Genomic DNA, 26556 nt, shown 5'->3' with positions numbered 1-26556 from the left:
CGGGGAGTGCAGATGAGGACAAGGGGAAGGTCAGGCAGGGACAGATAAAGCAAGAGAAAGTTCTGACAGACAGGCAGCCACAGCCCACGTAGAACCCCACAGGAAGAGCTCAGGAGGTTGCACTCTGAGACAACGGTTTTAAAGTGGAGTGCGTGCACCTGGGATGTGTAGCAGAGCCCAGTAGGGTGTCAGTTGCATTCATTATATATGTCCATGTTTTCTCCAACATGTAGGAAAAAATTAAATGGTACGTATAGTTTAACTCACAATGGCTGATATGGGCACCTTCTGCTCAGTCTGTCAGGTTATCGCATTGTCACAGACTGAGCTGTGTGCGAGGGCGGGGGTGGGGGAGGTGTGGAGTGTGGGGTGGCTGTGTCACTGTTCTGAGAAGTCCCTGTACAGCCTTTGTGGTCACCCTCTCTTAGCAGGTTGTGACTGTGATTATGGGAGCTTGGTTAAGGAGATTTACAGATTACGTCAGCCTGTGTTCATTGATAATCCTTACAAAAGGGACAACTGGCTTTAAAAGGTTGCTGTAAACAAAGCAAACAAAAAGTAACAGCAGAAAACCAGAATAAAATATTAGTCATATAAAAACCAGAAAAAATCCCCCCACAAAAATAAGACAGAGTTAATATTTTTCCATTTCTTAGTATAAATCCTTCATTATCCATGTTCTGAAATAGAAATAGCAATGATGTACAATTGATAAACAGTGGGCCACAAGACATTGGTATAATCAATAAGACTGTTTAAAAGGTATATTTATTATCATTTATAATTCCTTGGTCCTGTGCCTTTAGCCAAGGATGGTACCAGAAAACAATCAGAATTAGGAAGATATTTTAAAATGAGAATCATTTCATGTTTCTCTCATCTTTTTTATCCTTATTTTTGTGATTGACATGTATTCTGTTATTAAAGAACAGAATAAACATGGTAGGCTTGCATGCTGTCCCGCTTCACATTGCTATAAAATTGATCTGCTGATCTGCTGGATTGTCTGGGCTCAGCTGAGTAGGTTTGGTCTGGGATCTACTATGTGGTTTCAGTCATCTGAAGGCTTAAGTGGACTGAATATTCAGGACAGACATTTCACATGGTTGGCAGTTGATGCTGGATGTTGGCTGGGAGCTTATCTGGGACTGGTGACTAGTGAGCCTGCACATGGCCCTCCATGGAGCTTGGGCTTCTTACAGCCCAGTGGCTGGGTTCCAAACGGGGAAGTCTCAAGAGCCTTCAAGAGGAAGAAAGCAAAAAGGCTCCCTGGCTAGTTAAAGTGTACGTCTAGACTTGGTACAATATCACTTCTACACTTCGGTTCTATTCTGCTCCTCAGAGAGTCTCAAGGCCCAGCTAGATCCAGCAAGGTGGGGGAAATAAACCACCTCATGAGGGGGTTGAGCAGAAGAGCATATGCAATGAAAGATAAAAGGTTGAAGCTGTCTTTGGAAAGTGCATTCTGATCTTTGGAAAATAGAATATGCCACACACGCTCAAATTATTATTGATAGGAGTGGAGAAACATAAAATTTGGAGTCACTGGGACTGTAGGCAAGATGACCAACCTTGTGGTCAAACTGACTTGACCTATAGCTGTTTGATCTTGGGAAACTGTCCTCTGTGAAAATCTATAAAACAGAACCTAGGGTGTGTGGTGGTGGTAATGGAGGGGGCTCTTTGCAGTATTTGATAAGAAATGTGTACCCAAAGTGCCCAGAATATCATACCTGGCTGAGCCTCTGGTAGGTGTTATTCTGGCTTTGAGTTGGGAAGTGACTGGCTTAGAAAAAAGTTTTGAAAAGTGAACACTTAGATGAGAGCATGGAGGATATATCAGCTAGGGGAAGAGGTGGAAGATGAGGAAGGGAGCTGGGGGAATACCTGGGAGAGAGGAGCAGATGTAAAGCAAAGAAGTGGGTAGAGAAGAGAAACATGCAGGCAGGAATCTAGTGTGACTTGGTGTCTTACCGAATGGAATGGAAAAGGAAAAGGGAAAATCCAGAGTCATGTTTTTGTGATCAATCTTTTGTAGACTATGAATACATTTTATTAAGAACCTACTCACAGGTAATCATAAAATCTTAATGAAAAGCTGTGTGAAAGTCACATATTTTGTAAATTAATTAGTTTTATTGGTAAAAGGTATTGTTCAAAGTAGAAAACAAGAAAGATATCATGAGCATTACATTTAAACTCAGTCAACTGTTGTGGATCAAATTGTATCCCCCACGAAGAGGTAATTTGAAGGCCTAAACCCCAATACCTGTGAATGTGATTTGGATGGGCATCATCCTGGTTGGGCATCATGCAGTGGACTGAAAAGTTGCCAGTTTGATTCCTGGTCTGTGTACATGCCTAATCCTCAGTAGGGAGCATGCAGGAGGCAGCAGATCCATGTTATGCTCTCATATTGAAGTTTCTCTCTCTCCCACTCCCTTCTTCTCTCTAAAAAATATGTAGTTGAAGAGAGAGAATAGCAAAAGCTAAAACAGAGAGTCAGGGGTTAGGAGCCAGAACTTGGGAGGGTAAGGAAGTTGTGAAAATATTTTATCAGGATGATATAAAGCCTTGAAGATTTACATCACCCACAACTGCCCTCCCTTGCAGGCCTGATGCCTCCCAACTGTCCTCCCCTGCTGACCATCTTGTGGTGGCCATCTTTTGTCCACATAGGGGCAGCCATATTGTGTGTTGGAGTGATGGTCCATCTGCATATTACTCTTTTATTAGATAGGATAGAGTCCGGGTGCATGGGTAGGGGCCAGCTGGTTTGCCCTGAAGGGTGTCCCGGATCAGGGTGGGAGTTCCCTTGGGGCATGGGGCAGCCTGGGCGAGGGGCCTGTGGTGGTTTGCAGGCCAGCCACACACTCCTGGTGACCCAAGCAGAGGCTCTGGTATCTGGGATTTATGTATCTTCTACAATTGAAACTTTGTAGCCTGGAGTGGAGGCTTTGGCTGGCTAGGGCAGGCGGAAAGCTTGGTTTCCTTTGTTGCTAGAAAAATCCAACCCTCCCTCCTGCTCTCTGTGGCTGTAGCCAACTTGGTTGGATTTATTTGCATACTTGTTCTGATTGGCTGGTGGGCATGGCTGGTGGGCGTGGCTTGTGGGCGTAGTGGAGGTATGGTCAATTTTCATATTACTCTTTTATTAGCTAAGAATCCCTGTGTTACTATTTTTACCTGTTCCCCTCTGGCAACCAATTTGTTCTCTGTATCTATGAGCTTGTTTCTCAATGTTTTGTTTGTTTGTTTGTTTTTAAGATTCTATGGGCCCCTTCATTGTATATATACATTGTTTAATTTGGGGGGATAATTTTACAGATAACTTACAAGAACACAGTAATTCTTGTTGCAGATACACAAAAAAATTCTGAAGTTCAATTAACTTCTCTCCCCTATTTTGAAATAAGGCAGTTTTAATCCATTAGCAAAGGGAGGTGAAGTGAGGGTAGAAAAATTGAACAAAACAGAAGAGAAAAAAAAAAAAAGAGAGAGAGAGAGAGAGAGAGAAAATCTCATGGCCACTCAGCCAGAAGCTGGGATCACAACTGGCCAGTGCAGCAGCAGTGGCGGGAGCCTCTCCCACCTCTGCAGCAGTGCTAGGGATGTCTGACTGCAAGAGGGCGCAGACCGGGCTGAGGGACTCCTCCACACACCCCCCCCCCCCCCCCACACACACACATACACGAGTGCACAAATTTTGTGCACCAGACCTCTAGTATAATATAATATGAGAGATACACATGGGTTGGTTGTCTCCTGCACACAAGCATTCTGATGGGGCTGGGGATGAATATGCATCCCAGCTACCTGCCATTGACCTGGAATCTAACCAGGTAGTATGTGGGCCCATGCTCTAGCCATTGAACACAGGGGCAGGGCAAGAGTTTCTTATTCTTAAGCTTTGGGCAGGAGTCTCAAACTGGCAGCACCAGTGTTTACATAGTCTTTTTTATTTTTTTTTTTAATTTTAAAACTAGAGATTCATGCACTGGTTCATGCACTGGTGGGGTCCTTTGGCCTGTGGGGATGGCTCAATATCTCCTGAGGGGTCCAGGAGGGTGAGAGGGCACTCTGCAAAGTTGCTGAAGTTGAGCATCTGTCCCCTGGTGGTCAGTGTGCATCGTAGCTACCAGGTGGTCAGCTGGTTGGTGGTTGCTTAGGCTTTTATAGAGAGATATTTGATTTTAAATTTCTTTAAGAAGAGACTCCAGGTTTCCAGTGATGACATGACTTGCCTGGGCTCTATGGTCCTTGGAGCTTGGGACTCCACCCCAGTAAAAGAGGCTTCTCTGTGCCTGTGTAAATAGGCGGTGAGGAGGGGGAGAGGGAGAAGAGGGAATGTTGTTTTTTGATAAGATTACAGCTGTAATTATCCTTAGGGCTGTATAGTCAATTCTAAAACCAGACCTGGTTTAATTGCTTTTTCCCAAAAATAAATTTCCCTCCTCCCTTCTCTAGTTCAAGTCAGCACAAGTCATCACTTCCTATCACTTTAAAAGCCTTTTTGAAGGCTCATAATTTAGGGTGACATTATCCTATTGCGTGGGTAGAGGGGGTGGGGAGAAACACACCAGAGGAGACAGTAGGTATTACAATCTTTTTAAAAAAAATATATTTTATTGATTTTGTACAGAGAGGAAGGGAGAGAGAGATAGTGAGTTAGAAACATCGACGAGAGAGAATCGTCAATCAGTTGCCTCTTGCACACCCCTTACTGGAGATGTGCCCGCAACCAAGGTACATGCCCTTGACCGGAATCGAACCCTGGACCCTTCAGCCCCCAAGCCGACGCTCTATCCATTGAGCCAAACAGGTTTCGGCAGGTATTACAATCTTATTTTCTCTTTCTATTCAAGTAGTAGTTCAAGCATCCCTTTCCCAGCCCTCTTTCTAAATATCTCCTCCCCCCACCCCAGACCTATATGGGAAAAGTGTCACAACAGTTTGATTGGAAGCGCTTGATAGTCCGTTTTGCCTGAAAATGATGGACGAGTGGATCCAAGTGGCATCGAGGTCTCTGGGTAGAAACAGCTCTCAGGGAACACGAGCCTGGTGGCCCTGCGGCACCCCGAGTTGTGAACCCGACTTAGTTTGCACAAGGAGGTCGGTGGCAGAGAAGAGCCCATGCACCAAACTGCCCGAACCTGGCACGAACTCTCGTGGGGGCGAGGGGAGGGGGTTGGGGTCAGGGATGGGACAGGGCTGCCTTTTGTCTGTTTGCCAAAGGAAAATCTGCCCTGGGTAAATAAATATATTTCCTCGAGGTTGCCTTTGCCATAGCCGAGGGGCCTTCGGGCTCCCCGCCCAGGGGTAGTTGAATAAACAAGGCGCTCCCTGCTGGCACGAACTCCGTGCCCCTGCCAGGGACTCAGTGGCAGGGCTTATTAAGGCTTTGGTTTTCCCGCCTGAAGGGGGACCAGCGGGCGCAGGCTCCTTTCCCAGGGATGCTGGAGCGGCTGTGTGGCTCCTTGCGTCCTGTTCTTGCGCGAGGCTCCCGGCGGTGGCAGCCCTGGTGGCAGCCGGTGCCAGGCGGTCCGGGCGCAGGAGCTGGGGCGCGCCGCCCGCGTTCACATCCACCAGCTGTGCCCTGCGCGCCGCCGCCGCCACCACCGCCACCGCTCCTCGCTGCCCCGCGCTCCTGGAGGCTCCCCATGGCCAGCCTGCCCCAGGTACCTCCATCCTGGCGTTTGAGGAAGGGGGGAGGTTTGAGGAAGGGGGGCAGGTTAGACTCTGGGTCTCGGAAGCGCGAGCACGGGCCTTGCCGGGCTCCTTGCTGCCCTTGCCTGCATCATCCTGCCTCACCTTGTATCGCTGATCCGCCTGCACCGAAGCATCTCCTCTTATCGCAGCCGCAGCCCTGCCCGACCTCTGGGGTCCCAGTGGGTGAACTGCCCCCACCAACCAAGTCCAAAGCCCCAGGGTGTCCCGCTGGGAGCGCAGCGCCCACCGCGCTGGGGGAGGGAGGGTGGCCACGGAGCCGCTTTGGCAGAGGAGGCAGGGGGCTGGATTTTGGGCTGCCTGCACTGACAGCCACATCCCACGCGCCCTCCCCACCCCAAAATCTCTTGCCCGCAGCCTTCTGGAGTCCCTTTCTTCCCTTTTCTGCCGTAGTTACTCAGCAGATTAGGCTGTATCTAGTTTATTTCATTTTTTTTTAAAGGTCCGCATCTTTTTCTCAATTCGCCCTTCTTCCATGGCGTCCCTGAGGATCTTTTTTAAATGACTCCCAACTCCGGGAGGTTCTGTCCTTGGCGGCGGGTGGGTTTGGTGTGTGGATGCGAGGAGGGCTCAACCCCCTCCCGGTCCCCTTTCCGGGCAGCTATTGTGAGCCTGTGATTGACAAGACCGCGAGGCTGGCGCGCCCGGGAGATTTTTTTTTCCTTCTATAAATGGCTTAGACCCTAGTCTAGACGATTTACTCGGATATAAGGGACACAATTACCTTCCTGTTGGTTGCTGGGGAGCCTTGGCTCTGCGGGGCCAGCCTGGATTTGAAGCTGCCTGCGCTAAGCCAGCAGCGGAGGACAAAAACAGCCGAGACCTCCCTGGGGCTGGTGGGGGTGAAGGACATCGCTCTCCTTAGGGGCCCTGGTTGGGTGCTCCATCCTCCGCTTCCTGTTTGCTTGGGTACCGCTGCGGAGCGCACCTTGTGATGGTGAGTGGTACCGAATACCCCAGGCCCCCGTTACCCACCTGGCTCTGCTTAATGCGTGTCCTTTTTCTTTAAGGACTGCAATAATGGATGCTTGGAAGAGTGTATCAGAGAAGCAGGATCAAATCCGGTCATGGGAACTTTGAAGGTAAGACATGCACCTGAGATTCAGTGAAACAACAATCCTACTGAATAAAAGTTCATTGTTTGTTGACCTTTTGGGCAATTTTCACTGTGCGGGTTATACAGGAGTTTGGTATGCTGCTATGCATTTTAAATTCCACTCTTAGGGGGGAAAGGATTTCGGGAGCCCAAGTACATTCATCACATCTAAAACCACAGGGCGGTTCACTACTTACAGTATTTCATAAATCATAACTTTTCCTTGGCAAGTCATCAATTCGTGACTATCCACCTAAAGGTTTGTCTGATTGTATAATAAGTGTGACCCTTACTCCACTTCTGGAAAGATTTAAATCCATAATTAATTTTTTTAAAGCAGCGCCTAATATTTTACATTTAAAGTGTTGTATTTTTCTTCTTTCCTCTCTGAATTATGGGTTTATGTATTAAATCTCATACTTCACAGAGCAACTGAGAAAGAATCTTATTAAAGTACTTTGAACAATCAGAAAAAATACAAATGTGAAGTATTACTTCCTCTATCAATCACTATATTCCCTTCCCCAGCCCTGGAGGATTTTGCTGCTTCTCTTTAGGCTGGTTCTGCCTCCTGTTGCCTGTTTCAGTCACACTGTCCACCGTAGCACAGCCTGTCCTCATGACCTCACTTCCTGGCAGGATTCAGAGAGGGAGTGAGCCTTGACTCATCGATTTTACACACACACCGAACTCTTACTGTGTACCAGGCACTGTGCTGGACAGTGGGTATCCAGAAACACGGCCCAGATAAAGTCTCTGCTCTCAGGCTTTATTTAAAAAACCAAGACGTTAGAATATAGTCATTTCCTCATTAAAATAAGTTTGTGAATTTTAGTTGTCCATATTATTCCTGGTCCTTTAGAGATAATATCCCCTGCAACCTTGTAGCATATCTGCTTCTCATACCTTTTGGGAACTTAGATATTGAGATGGGTTTTTGAGACAGTAAGATAAAGGGGACTCATACTTGATCATCTCTAAGAGTTATCTTATACAGTAAATAAATTCTTCAAAGGGTATAGATATATACAACTTTCCCCAAAAGTTCATTATAGTTGTTATTTTCTTTTTTGAGAGTATGGGGACAGTGAAACAAGGAAGGGCTGAGGGTAGAAGAAGCACCAGGAGAGAGTCAAGGTAGGGGCTGTTTTGGCTCACTGAGAAGTCACAGAAAGTGAAAAGTGGGCCTTGGAGACAAGTGTAGGGGTTAGCCTAGGAGCGTGGTTGGCAAACTGCAGCTTGCAAGCCACATGCGGCTCTTTGGCCCCTTGAGTGTGGCTCTTCCACAAAATATCATGGCCTGGGCAAATCTATTTTGAAGAAATGGCATTAGAAGAAGTTTAAGTTTAAAAAACATGGCTCTCAAAAGAAATTTCAATTGTTGTACTGTTGCTATTTGGCTCTGTTGACGAATGCGTTTGCCGACCACTGGCCTAGGACTTGCTGCCACTGCCCATTACGCTCCTGGTTGCTAGTCTCCTAGGACCCTTAGTGTTTGGGAGATGCATGCCTGTGGGGGAAGGAGAGAGGGAAGGGAAAGGCATGAGCATGCTCCTGGGAGGGGGAACACACTCTTTAAACTTTAAACATAGAAAAATTAAATTTTTTTGCAAAGTAAAGAATTCACAAAGAATGCCCTTGATCAGAGTTGAACCCGGGACCCTTCAGTCCGTGGCCCATTGCTCTATTCATTAAGCCAAACTGGCTAGGGCTCTCTTTCTCAATTAACCCCATTTATAACTTTTAAGTTGCTATTGGGTCTCTTGTGGATAGTTTTCATATTGCACCCTCGCCCCCATTTTGAAGTGGCCATTTTACAGTGAGAATGCAGTTTTTCAGCAGGGTCCAGCTGTGAGATGCCGTATTCGTGGGGCATCCTGGGAATCTTTTTGTGGACTCCAGAGTCTTCTTTGTTTCCAGAAGGTCAGCTGTCTTTTTCCTCCCATTCCCCTGCTTTACAGATCCCAGAATGTGACACTACAAATCTGTCATTCTCCTCTGCATGCCCCCTCATTGGCTTTTGGGTGTCTCTAAAAGATAATGAACAGAACACCTAACACTTTCCAAATAGAGGGGAAAAAATGCACTTATTGTATAACAAAATTATGCAACTTCTGACGCAGTTGTAATGCGGAGATAGTCTTTGATAGTTGAAGTGTTATGGCCAGGGCAGAGACTTGCAGATGCAGTAGTAAGGGGCAATAGAAACGGAGGAGTGCTGGCTAACCCAATTCTTAGAGCTCTCAGCCAAATTGCACTCGCCTGTTGTAGGCTTCCCCATTTTAGAGGAAAAAGTTACCCAAGCACATGTTTTGAGTTAGGAAATTATTGTTTTTTAATATGCTCTGTTTTTGCCAGTATTTCTTATTATGTCCCAATCCAGTCATGGTGGCCTCCCACATTTTCCCACAAGCATATGGTATGAAACATCCTGACTTGAAGTTGTCAGAAGTGATGGAACATCAGAAACAGATTAATATTCAGGAGAAAATATCATTTTAAAAATAGCTAATGTTTATCCATCTTCAGAAAGGAAATGTAGGAAGAAATTGGTTTTTAAAGAACACAGGTAAAAATGGTTTATGAAATCTGTTTCTTTCATGTCAGTGATTTTTTTTTTTTTTACTTTAAAACTTCATTTCATACCTACTCAAAATCTATCACACACCTTTAGTTAACATTGTTTACTTTTCAACTTCATTCAACTGTATCACCTAATTTTTTTAAATTTAGTATTCTTGGTTAATTTCTGTTTTAACTCAGGTTAACAGCTGTTATTTTTAGTTTCCAGAATTGCAGGAATTTTCTCAAATAAAAGACAATTGGAATGGTTGATGAAATTCTAAAGTCATCAAATAGTGCATTACTTTGAAAAACTGCCTGGAGGACAATCCTTATGCAGAAAGTTAGAGGGCTCCTACTCACATCATAAGAAATTGCATGTCTTACAAAAGAATGTAGTAGTTTACCTGGTAATATAATTTTTTATATTCACTTTCCAGAAACTTAACTAAGATTAACAAGTTCTTACTATAAGAGCACTAAGTTGAGCATAAAAACACCTTATTCAATATCTCTGTTTTGTCATTAACTAAGTAGATCTCTCTAGGTCAGTGGTGGGCAAACTCATTAGTCAACAGAGCCAAATATCAACAGTACAATGATTGAAATTTCTTTTGAGAGACACATTTTTTAAACCTAAACTTCTTCTAATGCCACTTCTTCAAAATAGACTTGCCCAGGCCTGGTATTTTGTGGAAGAACCACACTCAAGGGGCCTAAGGGCCATATGTGGCTCTTGAGCTGCGGTTTGCTAACCCTGTTCTAGGCCAATGGCTCATCATGGGTGGTCCAGAGGTATTTTAAGAGTTTTCAGCCCAAATGGGTGTGACTCAGTGGTTGACCATCCATCTATGAACCAGGAGGTCATGGTTCAATTTCCAGTCAGGGCACATCCCCAGGTTTCTGGGCTAGATCCCCAGTGCGGGGCATGCAGAAGGCAGCCAATCAATGATTCTCTCTCATCATTGATGTTTCTATCTCTCTCGCTCCCTTCCTCTCTAAAATCAATAAAAATATATTAAAAAAGAAGAGTTTTTAGAAAAGTAAAAATTATATAATGGGCATTGATTCTGTAAGGGTTTCTTTTATGAACTATGGTAAGTAGATTTAAAGAAAAATAAAACTGTGTCAGTCCATTGTCAGTATCCAAACCATGAAGATGAATTCAAGTTCTGTGAAGTTTAGAACAGAATCAATCAGATATAAGTGATATGTATAACAGTTACTGTGCTAAAAGAGAGTTAAACCAATACAAGAAAGAAACACGACTCCCATTTCCCAAATTGTTCATATCCAGCAAACCAAGCCTTTTGCAGGGTAAGCTGTCTATAGAGAGAGATTGTTTGAACAGTGAGTAAAGCAAATGCTAGGGAATTTGAAAGTTGAGGATACTGCAATAGGTTACTGAGCCAGATCAGGATGCCATTTCCACACTCACTGCTGGAGCAAGAAAGAAGAGAGTTTGGCTAACCTGGGGTTATCTCATGTCTTGTGCTTCAAGTGGAGGAAATGGTAGGGAGAAAAAAAGGGGTGGAGGAGAAGGCTTCTGTAGCCATGTTTCAGTCCTTCTGTTTTTTCTTCCATGTTAGACAAAGGTATGCAAACCAGAATTCTTAAGGACTAGTACTGTTTTCTGGCACTGGACTGATATGTACCCAAAATACAGTCCCACCAGCCTCTTGTCCCTCGGTACAGAACCTTGATTTTGTTTGCAGTTCACTGACCAGCCCTCGGTGACAGCCTTGATTCCTCGCCTTCCTTGCAGCTAGAGAGAGCCACGTGACACATTTCTATTCAATAAGGCATAAGGGATATTCTTGCAAAATTTGCTTTTGTGATTAAAGGGAGCAGAAAAGTCTGCCATTGTCCTTTCCATGCTTCCTCTAGACTTTGGTTAGATCATTAAAACTGAAGCTACCGCTGCAGAAGCCTTTTCTAACCCTGAGAAGCTAAGAAAAATCACAGCACTATGGGGTTCCAGAACATGGCCAGCCCTGGCTCCTTTCAGACTTGTTATGTGAGAAAACTAACTCCTACTAGTTTTTTATTTATGTGCTGCTGAGTGCATTAATAAATGATAAGTAAAAGACTGGCACATTAATTAGTGAGAGGTAGACTTGGAAAAGGGAGTTGGGCTAAATTATTTGGTCTTGAATCTGTAGCCATTTAACTGTTCTAGGACATTGAACAGGAAAAAGATACAGAGTATTTGCTACTGAGGGGGTAGTAGCAATTGAGGAGTCAGACCTACTAAAGAAATACTTGCAAGGACAAGTGTCTCAGTTCAGTGACTAATGTGGGAAAGAAACCAACGGTTGTGAGAATATGAGAATGATAAATGACCTTGGAAGTAACAACGGTGTACAGAAAATACAGAAAAACACACAAAGGAATTTGTGAGCGAAGGTCATCTCTGGGGAGCAGGAATGCGGTGGGCTGGAAAGTAGTTGGGGATTTTATACTTTTCATTTTCCTTCTTTACAGTCAAGTTTTTAAGTAAAATAATAAACATGCATTGCCCTTATTTCACATATTAAGAGGTAAAAAGAAAAGTAGAAAATAATATGAATGTTAGAAATAGAGACCAAGTTTTGGAGGAAATATGTTCCATTTTAGAATTGTAATGAGCTTTTGTGTTAGACTACATTATTCTAACACAAAAGCCTGAATATTATTCTAAATATGAAACTGAATATGAAACTGAATAATAATCAGCCTGAATATTATTCTAAAAATGAAACTGGTTATCATGTATAACCAAGTGATTAAGGCAGCTGTAAGGCAGTGAATCAGTCAAAAGTAAGTAGATCATTTAAAAATAAAGATAAGAGCTGATGGTATAAAGTGAAGACCTGTATTTGATTTTGGGGTGTGGGGGGATGGATAAGAACCTTTTGTGTTTCAATAAGTGGAGTTTGACCTTCCTTACAGCTTGTTAACAGGTTGAACCTGTGCCTAGGTAATATTGTTTTATAACTGGTCCAAACCTTCCTTCACCTGTGGTTTTTGTCAGCATTCTATAGCTATTATAACGTTACTGATGGTGTTGTCTGTGACTTGCATGTTTTTGTGTTTGGTCATTTGTAATGGACAGGCTGGCTAGGTGGCGTGTTGGTGAGATGCTGATGTGAGATTATTTCCTATGACTCTCATTTATCTTTCTCTTAGTCGAAGATCCCTTTGTTCATTGTTTCCTCAGAACAGCACAGAGGATTAATATGTTGTCTATTTTCTACTTCTCTGTGTCTAAAGAGGAACACAGTTGCTTCGTTCTGCGCATTGCTTCTACAGTTCCCCCTGCGGGGTGGGGGTAAGGCTTATCCAAGACTTCTTTGGGTGAGTTGGAAGTATAACCATCACCAAGGTGTTCAGTTCTTCATGACCTTCATTTTAGTTTAACAAGTTATTGCTGGTGTTGCTATATGTATTAGAGATGACCTCCCTTTATCCTTTGCCAAGTGCTAAACACGAGCCCTATGATGATAACAAAGAGGGGGTGTGTTCTCCTTTTTCATCATTTTACTCCTTCTGCTATTTTTGTCCCTGTTTCTATATATCACCGAATTTTGGTTCTGATCCTTATTAGGCAGTATACATGACTGAGATTTCAAACAACAGGCTGGATTCTGAAAGCAGGCATGATTTGGTAGGCTCACATACTGTTAAATTTCTGAGTCAGTTGCCAATATTTAAAAGTCAAGTGGCTGAGGAGACGTGGTTGGGGCGCCGCTGTTGCTGGGCAGCTGAGTGCGGAGCGCGCTCGCGGGACTTTGGAGCATCCAACCCAGGAACTCCGGCCGCCATGAGCCTCTGGGCCTACAAGTACCGGCACTGCTCGCTGGCGCGGCTGGACTACCACCCGGAGCAGGCGGCCGGGCTGCGCAGCCTGGTACAGTGTGGTGACTTTCCTCATTTGTTAGTGTATGGTCCATCAGGTGCTGGCAAAAAGACAAGAATTATGTGTATTTCACGTGAACTTTATGGTGTTGGAGTGGAAAAATTGAGAATTGAACATCAGACCAACTCCATCTAAAAAGAAAATTGAAATTGGCACTATTGCAAGCAATTACCACCTTGAAGTTAATCTCAGTGATGCTGGAAATAGTGACCGGGTAGTAATTCAAGAGATGTTGAAAACAGTGGCACAATCACAGCAACTTGAAACAAACTCTCAAAGAGATTTTAAAGTGGTTTTGTTGACAGAGGTTGACAAACTCACCAGAGATGCTCAACATGCCTTGCGTAGAACCATGGAAAAGTATATGTCTACCTGCAGATTGATCTTGTGTTGCAATTCTACATCTAAAGTGATGCCACCCATTCGTAGTAGGTGTCTGGCAGTTTGTGTGCCTGCTCCCAGCATTGAGGAAATTTGCAATGTTTTATCTACTGTGTGCAAGAAGGAAGGTCTGAGTCTCTCTACACAGCTGGCTGGTAGACTTGCAGAGAAGTCCTGCAGAAATCTCAGAAAAGCATTACTTATGTGTGAAGCCTGCAGAGTGCAACAATATCCTTTTACTGAAGATCAAGAAGTCCCTGAAACAGATTGGGAGGTGTATCTGAGGGAGACTGGGCTCCTTGAAGTTCGAGGCAGACTCTAACAGGCGTCTTCAAACTACGGCCCGCGGGCCACATGCGGCCCGCAGAGGAGTCTGATCCGGCCCGCCAGGTTTTTTGGGCAGTGAGCGCAGCCGAGGTGTTACAGTAGGAATTAGTAGTTCATATAGTCCGGCCTTCCAGCTCTCTGAGGGACCGTGATCTGGCCCCCACTTTAAAAAGTTTGAGGACCCCTGCATGAGCTTTTAACTCATTGTATTCCTCCTGAAATAATAATGAAGGGCCTTCTCTCAGAACTTTTACATAATTGTGATGGACAACTGAAAGGAGAAATGGCCCAGATGGCAGCTTACTATGAACATCGTCTGCAGCTGGGTAGTAAAGCCATTTATCACTTGGAAGCATTTGTGGCCAAATTTATGGCACTTTATAAGAAGTTCATGGAAGATAGATTGGAAGGCATGATGTTCTGACATTTATCAGTAGTTCTTCTTTATATGTCTCACTATCAGTATTTACATTCAGTTTATATTGCAGGAGCTGTAGGTAAAATAAACTTTACTTAATCAAAATAAATAAATAAATAAATAATAGAAGTCAAGTGGCTGCAACATCTATCACCTCTTTGACCACCGTGGTTGATCCAGCTGGTCTGGCTGGCTAGATAGGTGTCCCCTTCTCCCCTCCCTCACTGATCCATGTGCAATCCAAGTGCTTTCCTCCAGAAGTTGCATGCTTCATCAAGAGGATGACCTTTTCCCCAGAGGAGAGGCCTGGTCTTCGATCAAGGGTATACAGTAGCTGTGCTCCTCTGCTAGAACCTCAAACAAGCTCTTAAGGTCTATCAGTAGGAGAATATAGGGTAGTCAAGCTTTCAAGACTTCCGACACATCTAAATGAGGTGCTACACCTGGCTAGTGTGGTACAGTAGCTGAACCAGAAAGTCATAGTTGGATTCCTAGTCAGGACACATGCTGGCTTGATTCCCATTGGGAACATCTCTCATCATTGATATTTCTGTCCCTCTCTCTTCCTCTCTGAAATAAATAGAAAACACATTAAAAATATAAAAACACATATGAGGCACTATATATGGCAGTCTGTCTTTCTTTAGGAATACATACATACATAAAAATAAAATAAAATAAAAGTCAAGTGGGTTCTATGGCCAGGTAGCTCAGTTAGTTAATATACTAAGGTTTCGGATTTGGTTTCCAGTCAAGGCACATATAAGAGTCAGTCAATCAATGCATAAATAAGTGGAACAATAAGTCTCTCTCTCTCTCTCTCTCTCTCTCTCTCTCTCTCTCTCTCTCTCTCATCAATAAAAAATAAAATAAAAATCAAGTGGGGATAGGGAAAATGAGTGAAGGTGATCAAAAGGCACACAGTTCTAATTATAAGATAAATAAATTTGGGGGATAGAAAAAAAAAAGAGTCAAGTGATTTAAATTTTCATTGGCTAATGACTTAAATTTTATGTGTTGTTGTTTTTTTTAACCCTCTTTATTTGTAGCTAGTAGATGTTCCGTTACTCTTCTTTAATGGGGCTGATTTTTTCCCCTAGGCTAAAGATCTAATAATCACACCAGCCACCGTTTTAAAGGAGAAACCTGACCCAAACACTGTGGCTTTTGGAACCGTTTTCACAGACCACATGTTGACAATCGAGTGGTCCTCAGAGTTTGGATGGGAGAAACCACACATCAAGCCTTTTCAGAACCTGTCGTTGCACCCTGCCTCGTCGGCTCTGCACTATGCAGTGGAGGTGAGTACACTTCACTGAAAGGTGGTAACATGCTTGCTCTTCATTGGGGGCACCAATAGCTCCCTCTGCTAAAATAGCTTTTGGGCAGCGTGGACTTGACATTTTTACTACAGGCACTCATAAATGTCTTTGAAACTTTTCCTATAGACAGTCTCATTGAAGGTAAGTCATTCATATATATATATATATGGAAAGAATTTGGCATATATATAAAGACTCTCTCTCTCTCTCTCTCTCTCTCTCTCTCTCTCTCTCTCTCTCTCTCTCTGTCTCCATATATATATATATGCCGAATATATATATGGAGAGAGAGAGAGAGAGAGAGAGAGAGAGAGAGAGAGAGAGAGAGAGAGTGTGTTTTTACAGAGATGAAGAGAGAGGGATAGAGAGTTAGAAACATCGATCAGCTGCCTCTTAAACACCCCCTTCTGGGGATGTGCCCGTAACTAAGGTACATGCCCTTGACCAGAATCGAACCTGGGACCTTTCAGTCTGCAGGCTGACGCTCCACGCACTGAGCCAAACCAGTTTTGGCTAAAGATAAGTCTTAACAACTAATTTTTTAGATATTCTTGAGTTTCTTGAGTTTTCTATAATGTCCATAAAAATCGTTTAGTAAATAGGAAGGACAGTTGGTAAGAAAATTTGCAATAAAAAAGAATGTACTTTTAATATTTTACAAAGGCACCTGTCTTCTCAGATCTCCTAAAGATTGAGAAGAGGCCGCTGAATACAATAATTTTGTTAGATTTTAATGCTAAGTTCATGTTTTTATGACCAGCAATGTGTAGTGATGCATGTTGAGAGACATGTAATTAAAGGTCATCCTTCAGGCGGCCAGGCCCGGAGCAGCCGGGTCTGGTGCGGCCAGGCCTGGAGCAGCAGCTGCCAGGCTGGGAGCAGCCGGGTCTGGTGTGGCCAGGCCCGGAGCAGCGGCTGCCAGACTGGGAGCGGCCAGGCCCGGAGCAGCCGGGTCTGGTGCGGCCAGGCCCGGAGCAGCAGCTGCCAGGCTGGGAGTGGCCACGCCTGTAGCAGCGGCTGCCAGGCTGGGAGCGGCCAGGCCCGGAGCGGCCAGGCCCGGAGTGGCCGGGTCGGGTGCGGCCAGGCCCGGAGCAGCAGCAGCCAAGTCCAGAGCAACTAGGTCGGGAGCAGCAGTGACCAGACCCAGAGCAGCTGGTTGTAGAATGAACCAGAGCAACAGAGGCCAGTCCCAGAGCAGCCAGGCCTGGAACAGCTCGCTCCTCGCCTGCCTCTGCCCCACGGCTGCCTCTCAGACATGGCTGGAAACTTTTGCGGGAACTTGAGGGTCTACTGAATCAAGTGATGAAGGCTTATATCTGGATGTGTTGAGTTAGTATAGCGCTGGGGTGTTGATCTGTGAGTGCCTTGGGTGAGGCCTGGATGAGGCTTGTTGACCTATTTGGAAATGTCTTTTGTGTGAAGTGTATCATTGGGCATGTGGAGGTATTATTGATATGAGAAAATGCTAAGTAACTGATTTACTATCTGAAAAGGGATTTTCTATCGGGGAAAGGGAGGGAGGAAGAGACTGAATATAAACTGTGCACCTATGGATGAGGACAATGGGGGAGGGGAAGGGGGTGGAGGGTGTGGGGGGAACCTGGTGGAGGGGGGAAGAAATGAGGAACCTTTATAATAATATGAACAATAAAGATTGATTTAAAAATAAATAAATAAATAAATAAAGGTCATCCTTCAGGCTTGAGTGGAATAATCATAAGCATTAAATATTTAGAGATGCTTTCTCTGGTCCTTCATAGGATTCACATGTAGCCAAATAGACAATACTCTCCCTTTTCCCTTTACCCTCATTTTTTTTTAATATACATTTCTTTATTGATTTCAGAAAGGAAGGGAGAATGAGAGAGAGAAAGAAACATCAATGATGAGAGACAATCACTGATTGGCTGCTTCCTGCACATCTCTCACTGGGGATGGAGCCTGCAATCTAGGCATGTGCCTTGGCTGGAATCAAACTTGGGACTCTTCAGTCTGCAGGCTAATGCTCTGTCTACTGAGCCAAACTGGCTAGGGCGACCCTGACTTTATTTTACTTACTTATAATGTGTTAGACATACTCAGAATATTGGGATGCTTAAAATAAGCAATAGTCTACCTATTAAGGGACTGAAATATGGTAATAATAAATATTCATAACAATAATGAATTTTTAAAATTGAATTCTTGCCATGTGCCCTGTACTAGGTACTTTACAATGGGTCATCTCATGTTATTATTTTAAGTGAGAAAGCTTATATTTCTGGGTTCACACTTTCTGGGCTCAAATTCTATCTCTGTTGCTTTAACTTGGGAAACTTATTTAATGACTGTATGCTTCCAATTTTTTTTTACTGGTGAAATTGAGACGGTGATAATACCTACCTCATAGTGTTATTATAAGAAGAAGGTAAGGCGATTCATTTAAGCATATAGAACCATACCTAATGCATAATGAGAGCCTCATTATTATCTATTATTACTATCCCTTGAAGCATTATTATCACCTAATACAGAAGCAGGTTTAGAAAAGTTAAGTTTCTTGTTCAAAATTGTATAGCATTTAGGGAGGAGTCAGGGTTCAAATGGTAAGCTCATACTCCCTGTGATGTTTTCTTCAAACATATTCACTAAAATTTCAAAAAGGCCTGTCCAGTTAACTTGTTCAAAATTATATATTCAAATAATTGGAAATATATTAGCTGCCCCAATGTATACATTAAATGTTGAATTTAGAAGTTTAAGCTTCCATTCCCATCTATGTGTTTTAACTGTACCAACTTCGATGAGTTCTTACATTATTTAGTCCGAGCCTCAGTTTCTTTAATTATAACATAAGAATGGTAGCTGCCCTAGCCTATGTCATTATGTACAGTGATGAACAAATGAAATAAAATGCTTATGAACTTGAAAGAAGGAATTTGGCAGTGATTCTCACACAGCTTTCATTAGTCACCGGCTTCTACCCTCGAGGCTCTGACTTCTAAGTCCCCATGTCATCTAAAGACCCTCAAAACTACATCTTGTGAATCGCTGGCTTATGGAAAGTAAACAAGAAAGAATTAAGGTCATTTTGAAAGTTAAAAAATATTTTGATGGCCAATGGTTTTTGAAACTCACTGGACATCTATTTAAATGAGTTTATTAGTTTTGCCAATGTAGATTTTTGTGACCAGGATAGTTTTTTTTTTTGTTGTTTTTTTTTTTAAACAAACCTTTAATTGCTATTGTTATCCTTTGTTAAATAAAAATTGAAATCTGTATTATTAGTCTCCATAAATAGTATAAACACAGGATCTGTTTTGCATTAAGAACTGGACTGTGTTTTACGACATAACAAAATTAATAGCTTGGAACAGCCACTATCGTTTTATATCTTGCATGATTCTGGGAGTTGACTAGGATGGCTGGCAGTTCCTGGTTTGTTGTGTCTTATGTGCTTGCTGTCAGATAGTGGCTGGGGTTGGAGTTGGCTCAAGAGCTTCGTGACACATATGTCTGATGAAACTCAAAGATGTGGTGGCTGAAATGCTGGGGTTTTCTTGGCATCACTCTTTGTCCATGTGATGTGCCAAATACGGTGTTCTGAGAATAGCTGCACTTTGTCCTCTGTGACGTGAGCTCCAAAGCTTTTTGTCACAAGCAGCTGAGCCCTGATAGAAGCTCTGTGCTTTTTGTGACCTAGAATCAAAATCACAGCATTCCTTCTGCCCTACTCTGTTGTCATGGAGATCACAAAGGCCTGCTCAAATTCAATAGGAGGGAGTATATATACCCTTCACCTCCTGATGAGGAATGTCAAAGTTCTAGAAGATCATGAGGGACTGAAAAAACTGTGTGGCTATTTTTGGAAAAATATAATCTGCAACATGTATAGGTGATAAATGGGGAGATAAAGCAATGTGTTTGGTTACCTCTTCATATGATTGGCACTAAGTTAACAGGAAAGACACCAGGAGAGTATCATAGGACTTTGGGAAGTGTGATGGTCATATGCAGAGAACCCCAGGGTCACTGAGTTTTCTCATGAGGCATATTAGTTTCATTTCCTGTTCACTCATTCAATGGCTGTTGAGTGCCTACAATGTGTTTGGGACTGTGCAAAGGGCTTGGGATAGGATGTTAAACAAACTAATCACGATCTTACCCTCAGAATTCTTTTCTTTCTTTCTTTCTTTCTTTCTTTCTTTCTTTCTTTCTTTCTTTCTTTCTTTCTTTCTTTCTTTTTTTAATACCCACTGAGAAAGTTAGGCAGATACTTTATTTCAAATGTTTCCCTTCCCAAATGTTATGCAAAACATTTTTTCTTTTATTGACACACTTATGTTATTATATGCCAACATGATCTTTAAGTTCAATAATTGTATTTTTTAATACAAAAGTAAATATAAGAGTGATTTTCCGGACCATCTGTCTCTTCCACTCATCCAGCCCTATTGATTTTAGAATCCATTTTACTTTGAGATCTATTGTACAACTACATGTAGTTTTTTTTTAATACCTCAAATTTTTTTATAGATAAATAAGTGAAAGTTTCAAATAGTGAAGGAGAGAAATGTAAACTATGAGTGGGGGATATGGATAAAATAAAATGAAATGAAACTGGCACTTCTTTTTCTGATTGAAATAAATATTTAGTGAAATAAAATGTAATTTGAAAAAAATCATATATATAATATTTAATGAATACTTTAAAATGAATGCTCATCTAGGTAAAGAAAAAGATCACTTAAGCACCCCTGAAGCCTTCAAGTGTTCCTTTCACATCATAAATCCAGTGTCTTTTGGCAACAGTTATCCTCATTTTTCTATTAACCTTGTATGAACTTTTTGTAAACTGGGATTATATTGTGTGTGTTTTCTTGAAAAATGAACAAAGTGAACCTGTGACTTCAAGTGAAACAAAGGACTCTGTTTGTTGCCAATGCTAGCATTTTAGCCCTCAAGTGAAAATCAGAATTTTAGAAAACTTGGATTTACCACTGGGAACTTTAACCCTTTCTGCTGTTGAATCCAGGGTGGGCAAAAGTAGGTTTATAGTCGTGAACATGTGAAGCACAGAGTTTATTCTTGTATTATTGTTTATTACTGTATTTTTGTTGTTTTGTATTTTGTATTGTATATTGCATTTTCCATATGAACAACTCTTTTCCTACTTTTGATATACCCTGTAATTTCCCTCCTCCTCCTCCTCCTCCTCCTCCTCCTCCTCCTCCTCCTCCTCCTCCTCCTCCTTCTGTTCTTTCTCTTCCTTCTCTTCCTTCTCCTCCTTCTCTTTTTCCTTTTTCCTTTTCCTCTTCTTCCTCCTCCTCTTTCTTCTTCTTCTTTTAATTTTTTTTTCCCCCTGCAGATACTCAGTTATCCCAGCACCATTTAAAGACTGTCCTTTTCCCTCTGATATGTCATAGCACCTCTGTTGTGTGTATAGGTCTATTCTGGTGTCTCCATGTTTGTTCCATTGTCTTGTCCATCTGGTCTCTATTCTGTTTTATATATATATATATAGTTTTTATCTTTGAACTACTGCTGTTCCATAGAAGTATAATTTTGCATCTGGCTACCTTGCCTAAACAAATGATTTCAAGAGGTTTTGTCAGTTTTTCTGGATTCTCTAGATATTTAATCTTTTCTATATTTCATGCTCTAGGACAGTTTTATTTTTCCTTCTTTAAATTGAAGAAATAAAATAATAATTTATTTTATTATTCCTGCCTTATTATACTGGCTGTAGAATATTGAACTTAAGTAGTCACAGCAGATAATTTATGATGTTTCCAATCCAAAAAGAAAAGCTTTAAGTTTTACCATTAAGTATAATGTTTTCTGCAAGTTTATTTTCAAAATCCTTTGTCATGTAAGAAAGCTCCCTCTTACTCTTAATTATCTGGGAAATTTTAAAAAATCATAAGTGAATGTTTGATTTATCAGATACATTTACCACATCTAGAGAAGACCATTTCCCCCTTTGTTCCCTCATACGCTTAATATAATAAATCTCATTAATTGATTTTCTAATTTCTCTTCCTGGAATAAGTCCCAATAAGTCATATTGTATTATCCTTTTGTATATTTTGCATCTATTTTACTCAATATTATTATATAATCTTTACATCTACTTGAACCTATGTCAAATGCATACAATTTAAGAATTGTGAAGTAAATAAGTTACCTATTTTATTTTGTATTTAGTAATATAACTCACAGTTTTAAAAAATATACAATTGACATATATAACATTCTATAAGCTTACGGTATGCATGGTGTATATTGAAGTACAATTGCCACTGTAGTCTTAGCTAATTTCTCTATCATGTCACATAATTATCATTTCTTTGTTGTGGTGGGAACAGTTAAGATCCAGTTTTTTAGCCACTTGCACCTTATAGTTCAATATTATTTATGATCACTATGCTGTCCATTAAATATCTAAGGCTTATTTATCTACTACTTGCACCTGTCAGCTCTATTTTAGAAAGTATTTGTATGATATATTGCTTTCTATATCTTTTTGTTTCCGATGTTTATTTTTTTAGTGAGTCCAATTTGATAGCCTTATCTTTTAACTGAAACTTTACTCTGATTATATTTAATAAATTACTCCTATATTTGCCCTTGCAACATTGAATTTTGTGCTTTTTAATTGTGCTACATGATTTATATTTCTTATCTTTTCTCATGTAAGTTTTAAGGCTAGGAGCCTCTTAACAGCTTTACTTTTCATTACCATTCAGTTCAACGTATTTTCTCATTTCCATTATTGCTCTTCTTTATCTCGTGCTTTATTTTGTAAAGGGTTTCTTCTCCAAACTACGGACATTTTCTAGTTATATTTCTCATATTGATTTGTGGCTGATCTTCTGGTGGAGAACACTGAAAACATCATGCATTGTGCAGGTGGTGTGGACTGGGCTTTGTCATGTGGGTTAGTTTGTTGTTCTTTTTCAAGTCTTTCATACCTTCATTGAGTTCAGCCTGCTTTTCTGCTGGTTACCTAGAGAACCTGTGTTAAAATTTCTCACTAACGTGACTGATTTTCCCCTTTCTTTTGTAATTGCCAGTACATACCTGCTTCCCAGTCTTTTCACATCTCTGCGTAGTGATTTGTCTGGGGCAGCATGTTTAGAAAGGTGACATGGCCCCAACATAGTATGTCTTGACCTGCTTGGTTTTTATGGCTCTTGGAACTTAACCAGCTCTGGTCATATCTAGATTATCTACTATCTGGAGTTTGAATGAGCCAGATTCAATGAAAAGGTATAGGGGATTTTTGAGGGGTGCCCCTGGGGCCGTTGATCTCTGCCTCTGTTGTCTAGGCAGTTGGTCCATGTTGTGGGATTGGGATGGTTTTCTTTTAATCCCCATAAATATATTATTTAGCAATTTGGCTCTATCTAAGCACAGGATAACTGCATCCCCACCAGATTTTGGTAATAAAATGACTTCTTTCTGTTGCTATTACTGTTACCAATCTATCAGTTTGCATTTCTAGATTTAGGGATCTCTTGGGTGAGATTGGGGTCAACAGCTTTTACAGGATGAAGGAGAAGAGCGCCCACAGAGAAGTCATTCTTTTGAACACCGGCATTGTTTTCATTTACTTAACCTCGAAGACTGATCTCTTTTTCATCTTCAGTTATTTGAAGGAATGAAGGCATTTCGAGATGTAGATAACAAAATTCGACTCTTCCGGCCAGACCTCAACATGGATAGAATGTACCGATCTGCTCTGAGGGCAACTTTGCCGGTAGGTAAAATTTAGGCATTTCTTTTGTGTTTTTCTTGACATAATGATTCACTATGAGTTTACCACTAAAGAAATAACTTCGGAATACTTATATATTCAGTACAGACCATATGAACACTGAAGTTATATCTGATTTACTTTGTACAATAATTAGAGAGGTAAAAATGTGAGGAAGTAACCAATACCCTTTGGCAGTTTCTCAATCTATTTCTTAGAGTGTCTGTGGGGGATTAACGTGTATGTGGGACATAAAAAGATAAGGAATAAAAACATGCCTCAAACAAAAGGAAATAAAATCTAAAGTGTGCATGAAATTATAACATGGAAAAAAAGGAAAACATGGAGTGCCACACAGGTATTTTGGGGATATTTTGCCTAATTGCCTTAGACACTAGCAAGTATATAGTTATTTAAGTCATTATTTTGATATTTTAACCCAAGCTTTATTTTAAAAAGATGCACAATGATGTCAAAATGGGTTTTCATGGCCATTGGGTCTTGGCTATGACTTTGTTATGGAGCAGAATTCATTATAAGGTGGGTTAGGTTTAGATGCTAAACTTCTCATGTAGGTGGAAATGATGTTGATTACTTTCATTCCCTGCGATGTGACCAGCTGCCATTCTGTAGTATGAGTACTCAGCCTTCAGAAACCTAGCCCCAGCTGTGCATTTAAGAACGCCAGAATAGCTAAACCCAAGTAACGACTCCTTATTAGCTAGGCTCTTCCTTCTTTCTGCTTTTGTGACCCATGCTTCCTCCTTCTAAGGCCATAATATGATAGCAGAAGGGAAATTAAGGTAAGTTCTTTGGACTTGGTCCTAGTTTCATTCTTCTACTATTACAGACGTATCACTGGGGAAAACTTTAAAATGGGGACAGAAGGAGAGGGCAGTAATATTTATTGAATAGCAACTATGCCACAAACTGTTAAGAGGTTTTACATTCTTCACCTGGATAATCATAATAGTAAGGCACTGTCAAGAAGGTGTGTGTATTGTAAATTTTAGTAGCACCTATGTTCAGGGAGGAACTCTCAGGCCTAGAGAAGTTAAATGACTTGTCTATTGTAAATGAAAACAATGCCGGTGTTCAAAGTAAATGACTTAAATAACTATATACTTGCTAGTGTCTAAGGCAATTAGGCAAAATATCCCCAAAATATCACAGCATGAAGGGTAAGAAAGTGGGTGCATGTTTTTAAAGTCCTAGTTAGGTTCTCTTTCCATTAAACATTGTGTTTAGACAACAGTACCAGAGACACAAGCAGGTGTTACAGCGGGTTTTATGTCCTATATGATTGGCAATCTCAATTTCTATAATATTATTACACTGTGATCGTGGTTGGCAAACTGCAGCTCACAAGTATGGCCCTTCCACAAAATACCATGGTCTGGGCAAGTCTATTTTGAAGAAGTGGTGTTAGAAGAAGTTTAAGTTTAAAAAATTTGGCTCTCAAAAGAAATTTCAATCGTCGTCCTCTTGATATTTGGCTCTGTTGACTAATGAGTTTGCCAACCACTGTGCTGTGACTGCTGTTAAAAATTAGTATTTAAATAGCCAATCCTGATGTTAGGAGCTCTATTCAGATGCATATTTCTGACTTATTTCTACTTTGGATAACCTATCACATTTCTGAAAGCATGTTTCTCTATCCTCCCAAGTGAGTAGACACTACTTATTTTATAAACTAGAAAAATTCGTGCAAGAGTGGGCCTCCCCCAAGCTGCCGGCACTGGCTTCCCTCCGGCTGCTGGCAGGCACCCTTGACCCAGGCAGCTTCACTCTGGCCCAGGCTTCATTCTGGACATCGGGAAGAACGTCCGATCTAATAAGCATATAACCCTTTTACTATTATAGATTGTCACTCATTTAGTATGAGAATCTGTTCCTCCTTAGAAATAAACTGTTCTGAGTTTTGTCCATTTTCCTACAGGGAAATCTGACTTTTTCTTACTAATTTTCAGAATATTATAACATATTCCAGTATGATCTTTGTTGGTTATGGTATAAATAACTTCACCCAGTTTCCTGCTTCTATCATCCTTTGAAGAATAGAAATTCTTATGTTTTAAGGAGTCAAATTTTATTCATATTTTCCTATGACTTGTGCTTTATGTCTCTTATTTAAGAATTCTTTTCTACCTTAAGGTGACATATAATTTTGCATTTTCTTTAAATAAAAGTCTTATGTTTTTTTACACATTGAAGTGTATGATCCAATTATAGTTGATATTTGGGGTGTAGTAAGGGGTAGGGATCCAATTTTATATTTTCCCCATATGAATAGTCCATTATCCTATCATAATTGGGTAGGAAGTACCACTAAATTTTTTCATTTGTCTTTATTATTTTTTTAACAGTCTGAAGCTTTCTTGAGGATTTTATTCTATTCTACAAATGAAGAAAATTCCATTATTATGTTTTTTATTTCTTCAGGGATTCGACAAAGAAGAGCTTATGGAGTGTATTAAGCAGCTTGTGAAATTGGATCAAGAATGGGTTCCACATTCAACATCTGCTAGTCTATATATCCGACCTACACTCATTGGAACTGAGGTACCAACTGACACGCTGTTTGGGGATACTTTGGTGGGGAAGTTATCATTGTTTATTCTTGTGTGGAACTTCTAGTGTGGGGTGTGAAATCATTCCCTATAGCATCACTAATGACTCCTTTCTTCTGATAATCAAGACCAGGTGTTAGCAAACATTTTCTTAAAGGGCCAGATAGCAAATAGTTTAGGTTTTTGGAGCCATCTAGTTTCAGTCACAACTACTCAACTCATCCATTATAGCACAAAAGTAGCCATGTATATGAATGCAGATGAGTAAAGGAATGGGCAATGAATGAGGATGTTGCCTGCCTGTATTCAAGACTAACTATTATTTCCTCAGTTTACCAGTGTAGTGCCTCTGCTCCTGATGCACTTTCTCAGTTCTAGAACTAGAAGTGATTTTGAAATTTAAAGGAAGGAGAGCTACTACTTTTTATTTTCATTTTCCTGAAGTCTTGGGATTGCTCCTTGGGTAAGGAATGGGAGTGAAGGGCCCTCTTCCCCTATAAGCAGTGAGTAAGAATCC

General features: G+C 41.3%; 2 protein-coding genes across 4 annotated transcripts in view; both read left to right on the top strand.

Moving 5' to 3' along the window:
- BCAT1 (branched chain amino acid transaminase 1) overlaps positions 1 to 26556 on the top strand; it is an 88360-nt gene that overhangs the window by 24670 nt on the left and 37134 nt on the right. Inside the window, exons 1-5 of one of the 3 annotated variants that reach the window (XM_036457390.2) lie at positions 5404 to 5678; positions 6738 to 6809; positions 15510 to 15710; positions 23362 to 23472; positions 25912 to 26031. In XM_036457390.2, the coding sequence (XP_036313283.1) occupies positions 5454 to 5678; positions 6738 to 6809; positions 15510 to 15710; positions 23362 to 23472; positions 25912 to 26031 (729 nt within the window). In that variant the 5' untranslated portion in view covers positions 5404 to 5453. Of the gene's footprint in view, positions 1 to 5403; positions 5679 to 6349; positions 6665 to 6737; positions 6810 to 15509; positions 15711 to 23361; positions 23473 to 25911; positions 26032 to 26556 lie in introns of those variants that run through there. The other 2 variants (XM_036457393.2, XM_036457392.2) reach the window with 2 other exon arrangements.
- On the top strand, positions 13101 to 14499 carry LOC118729855 (replication factor C subunit 3-like). Its single transcript, XM_036457394.2, is given in 3 exon segments — positions 13101 to 13405; positions 13407 to 13975; positions 14171 to 14499. Coding segments are annotated over 3 exon segments (1032 nt in total). The 5' UTR covers positions 13101 to 13187; the 3' UTR covers positions 14416 to 14499.

This window comes from Pipistrellus kuhlii, unplaced genomic scaffold, assembly GCF_014108245.1.
Source record: "Pipistrellus kuhlii isolate mPipKuh1 unplaced genomic scaffold, mPipKuh1.p scaffold_m20_p_3, whole genome shotgun sequence".
Classification (NCBI taxonomy): domain Eukaryota; kingdom Metazoa; phylum Chordata; class Mammalia; order Chiroptera; family Vespertilionidae; genus Pipistrellus; species Pipistrellus kuhlii.
This window is presented reverse-complemented; position numbering and strand designations above follow the sequence as displayed.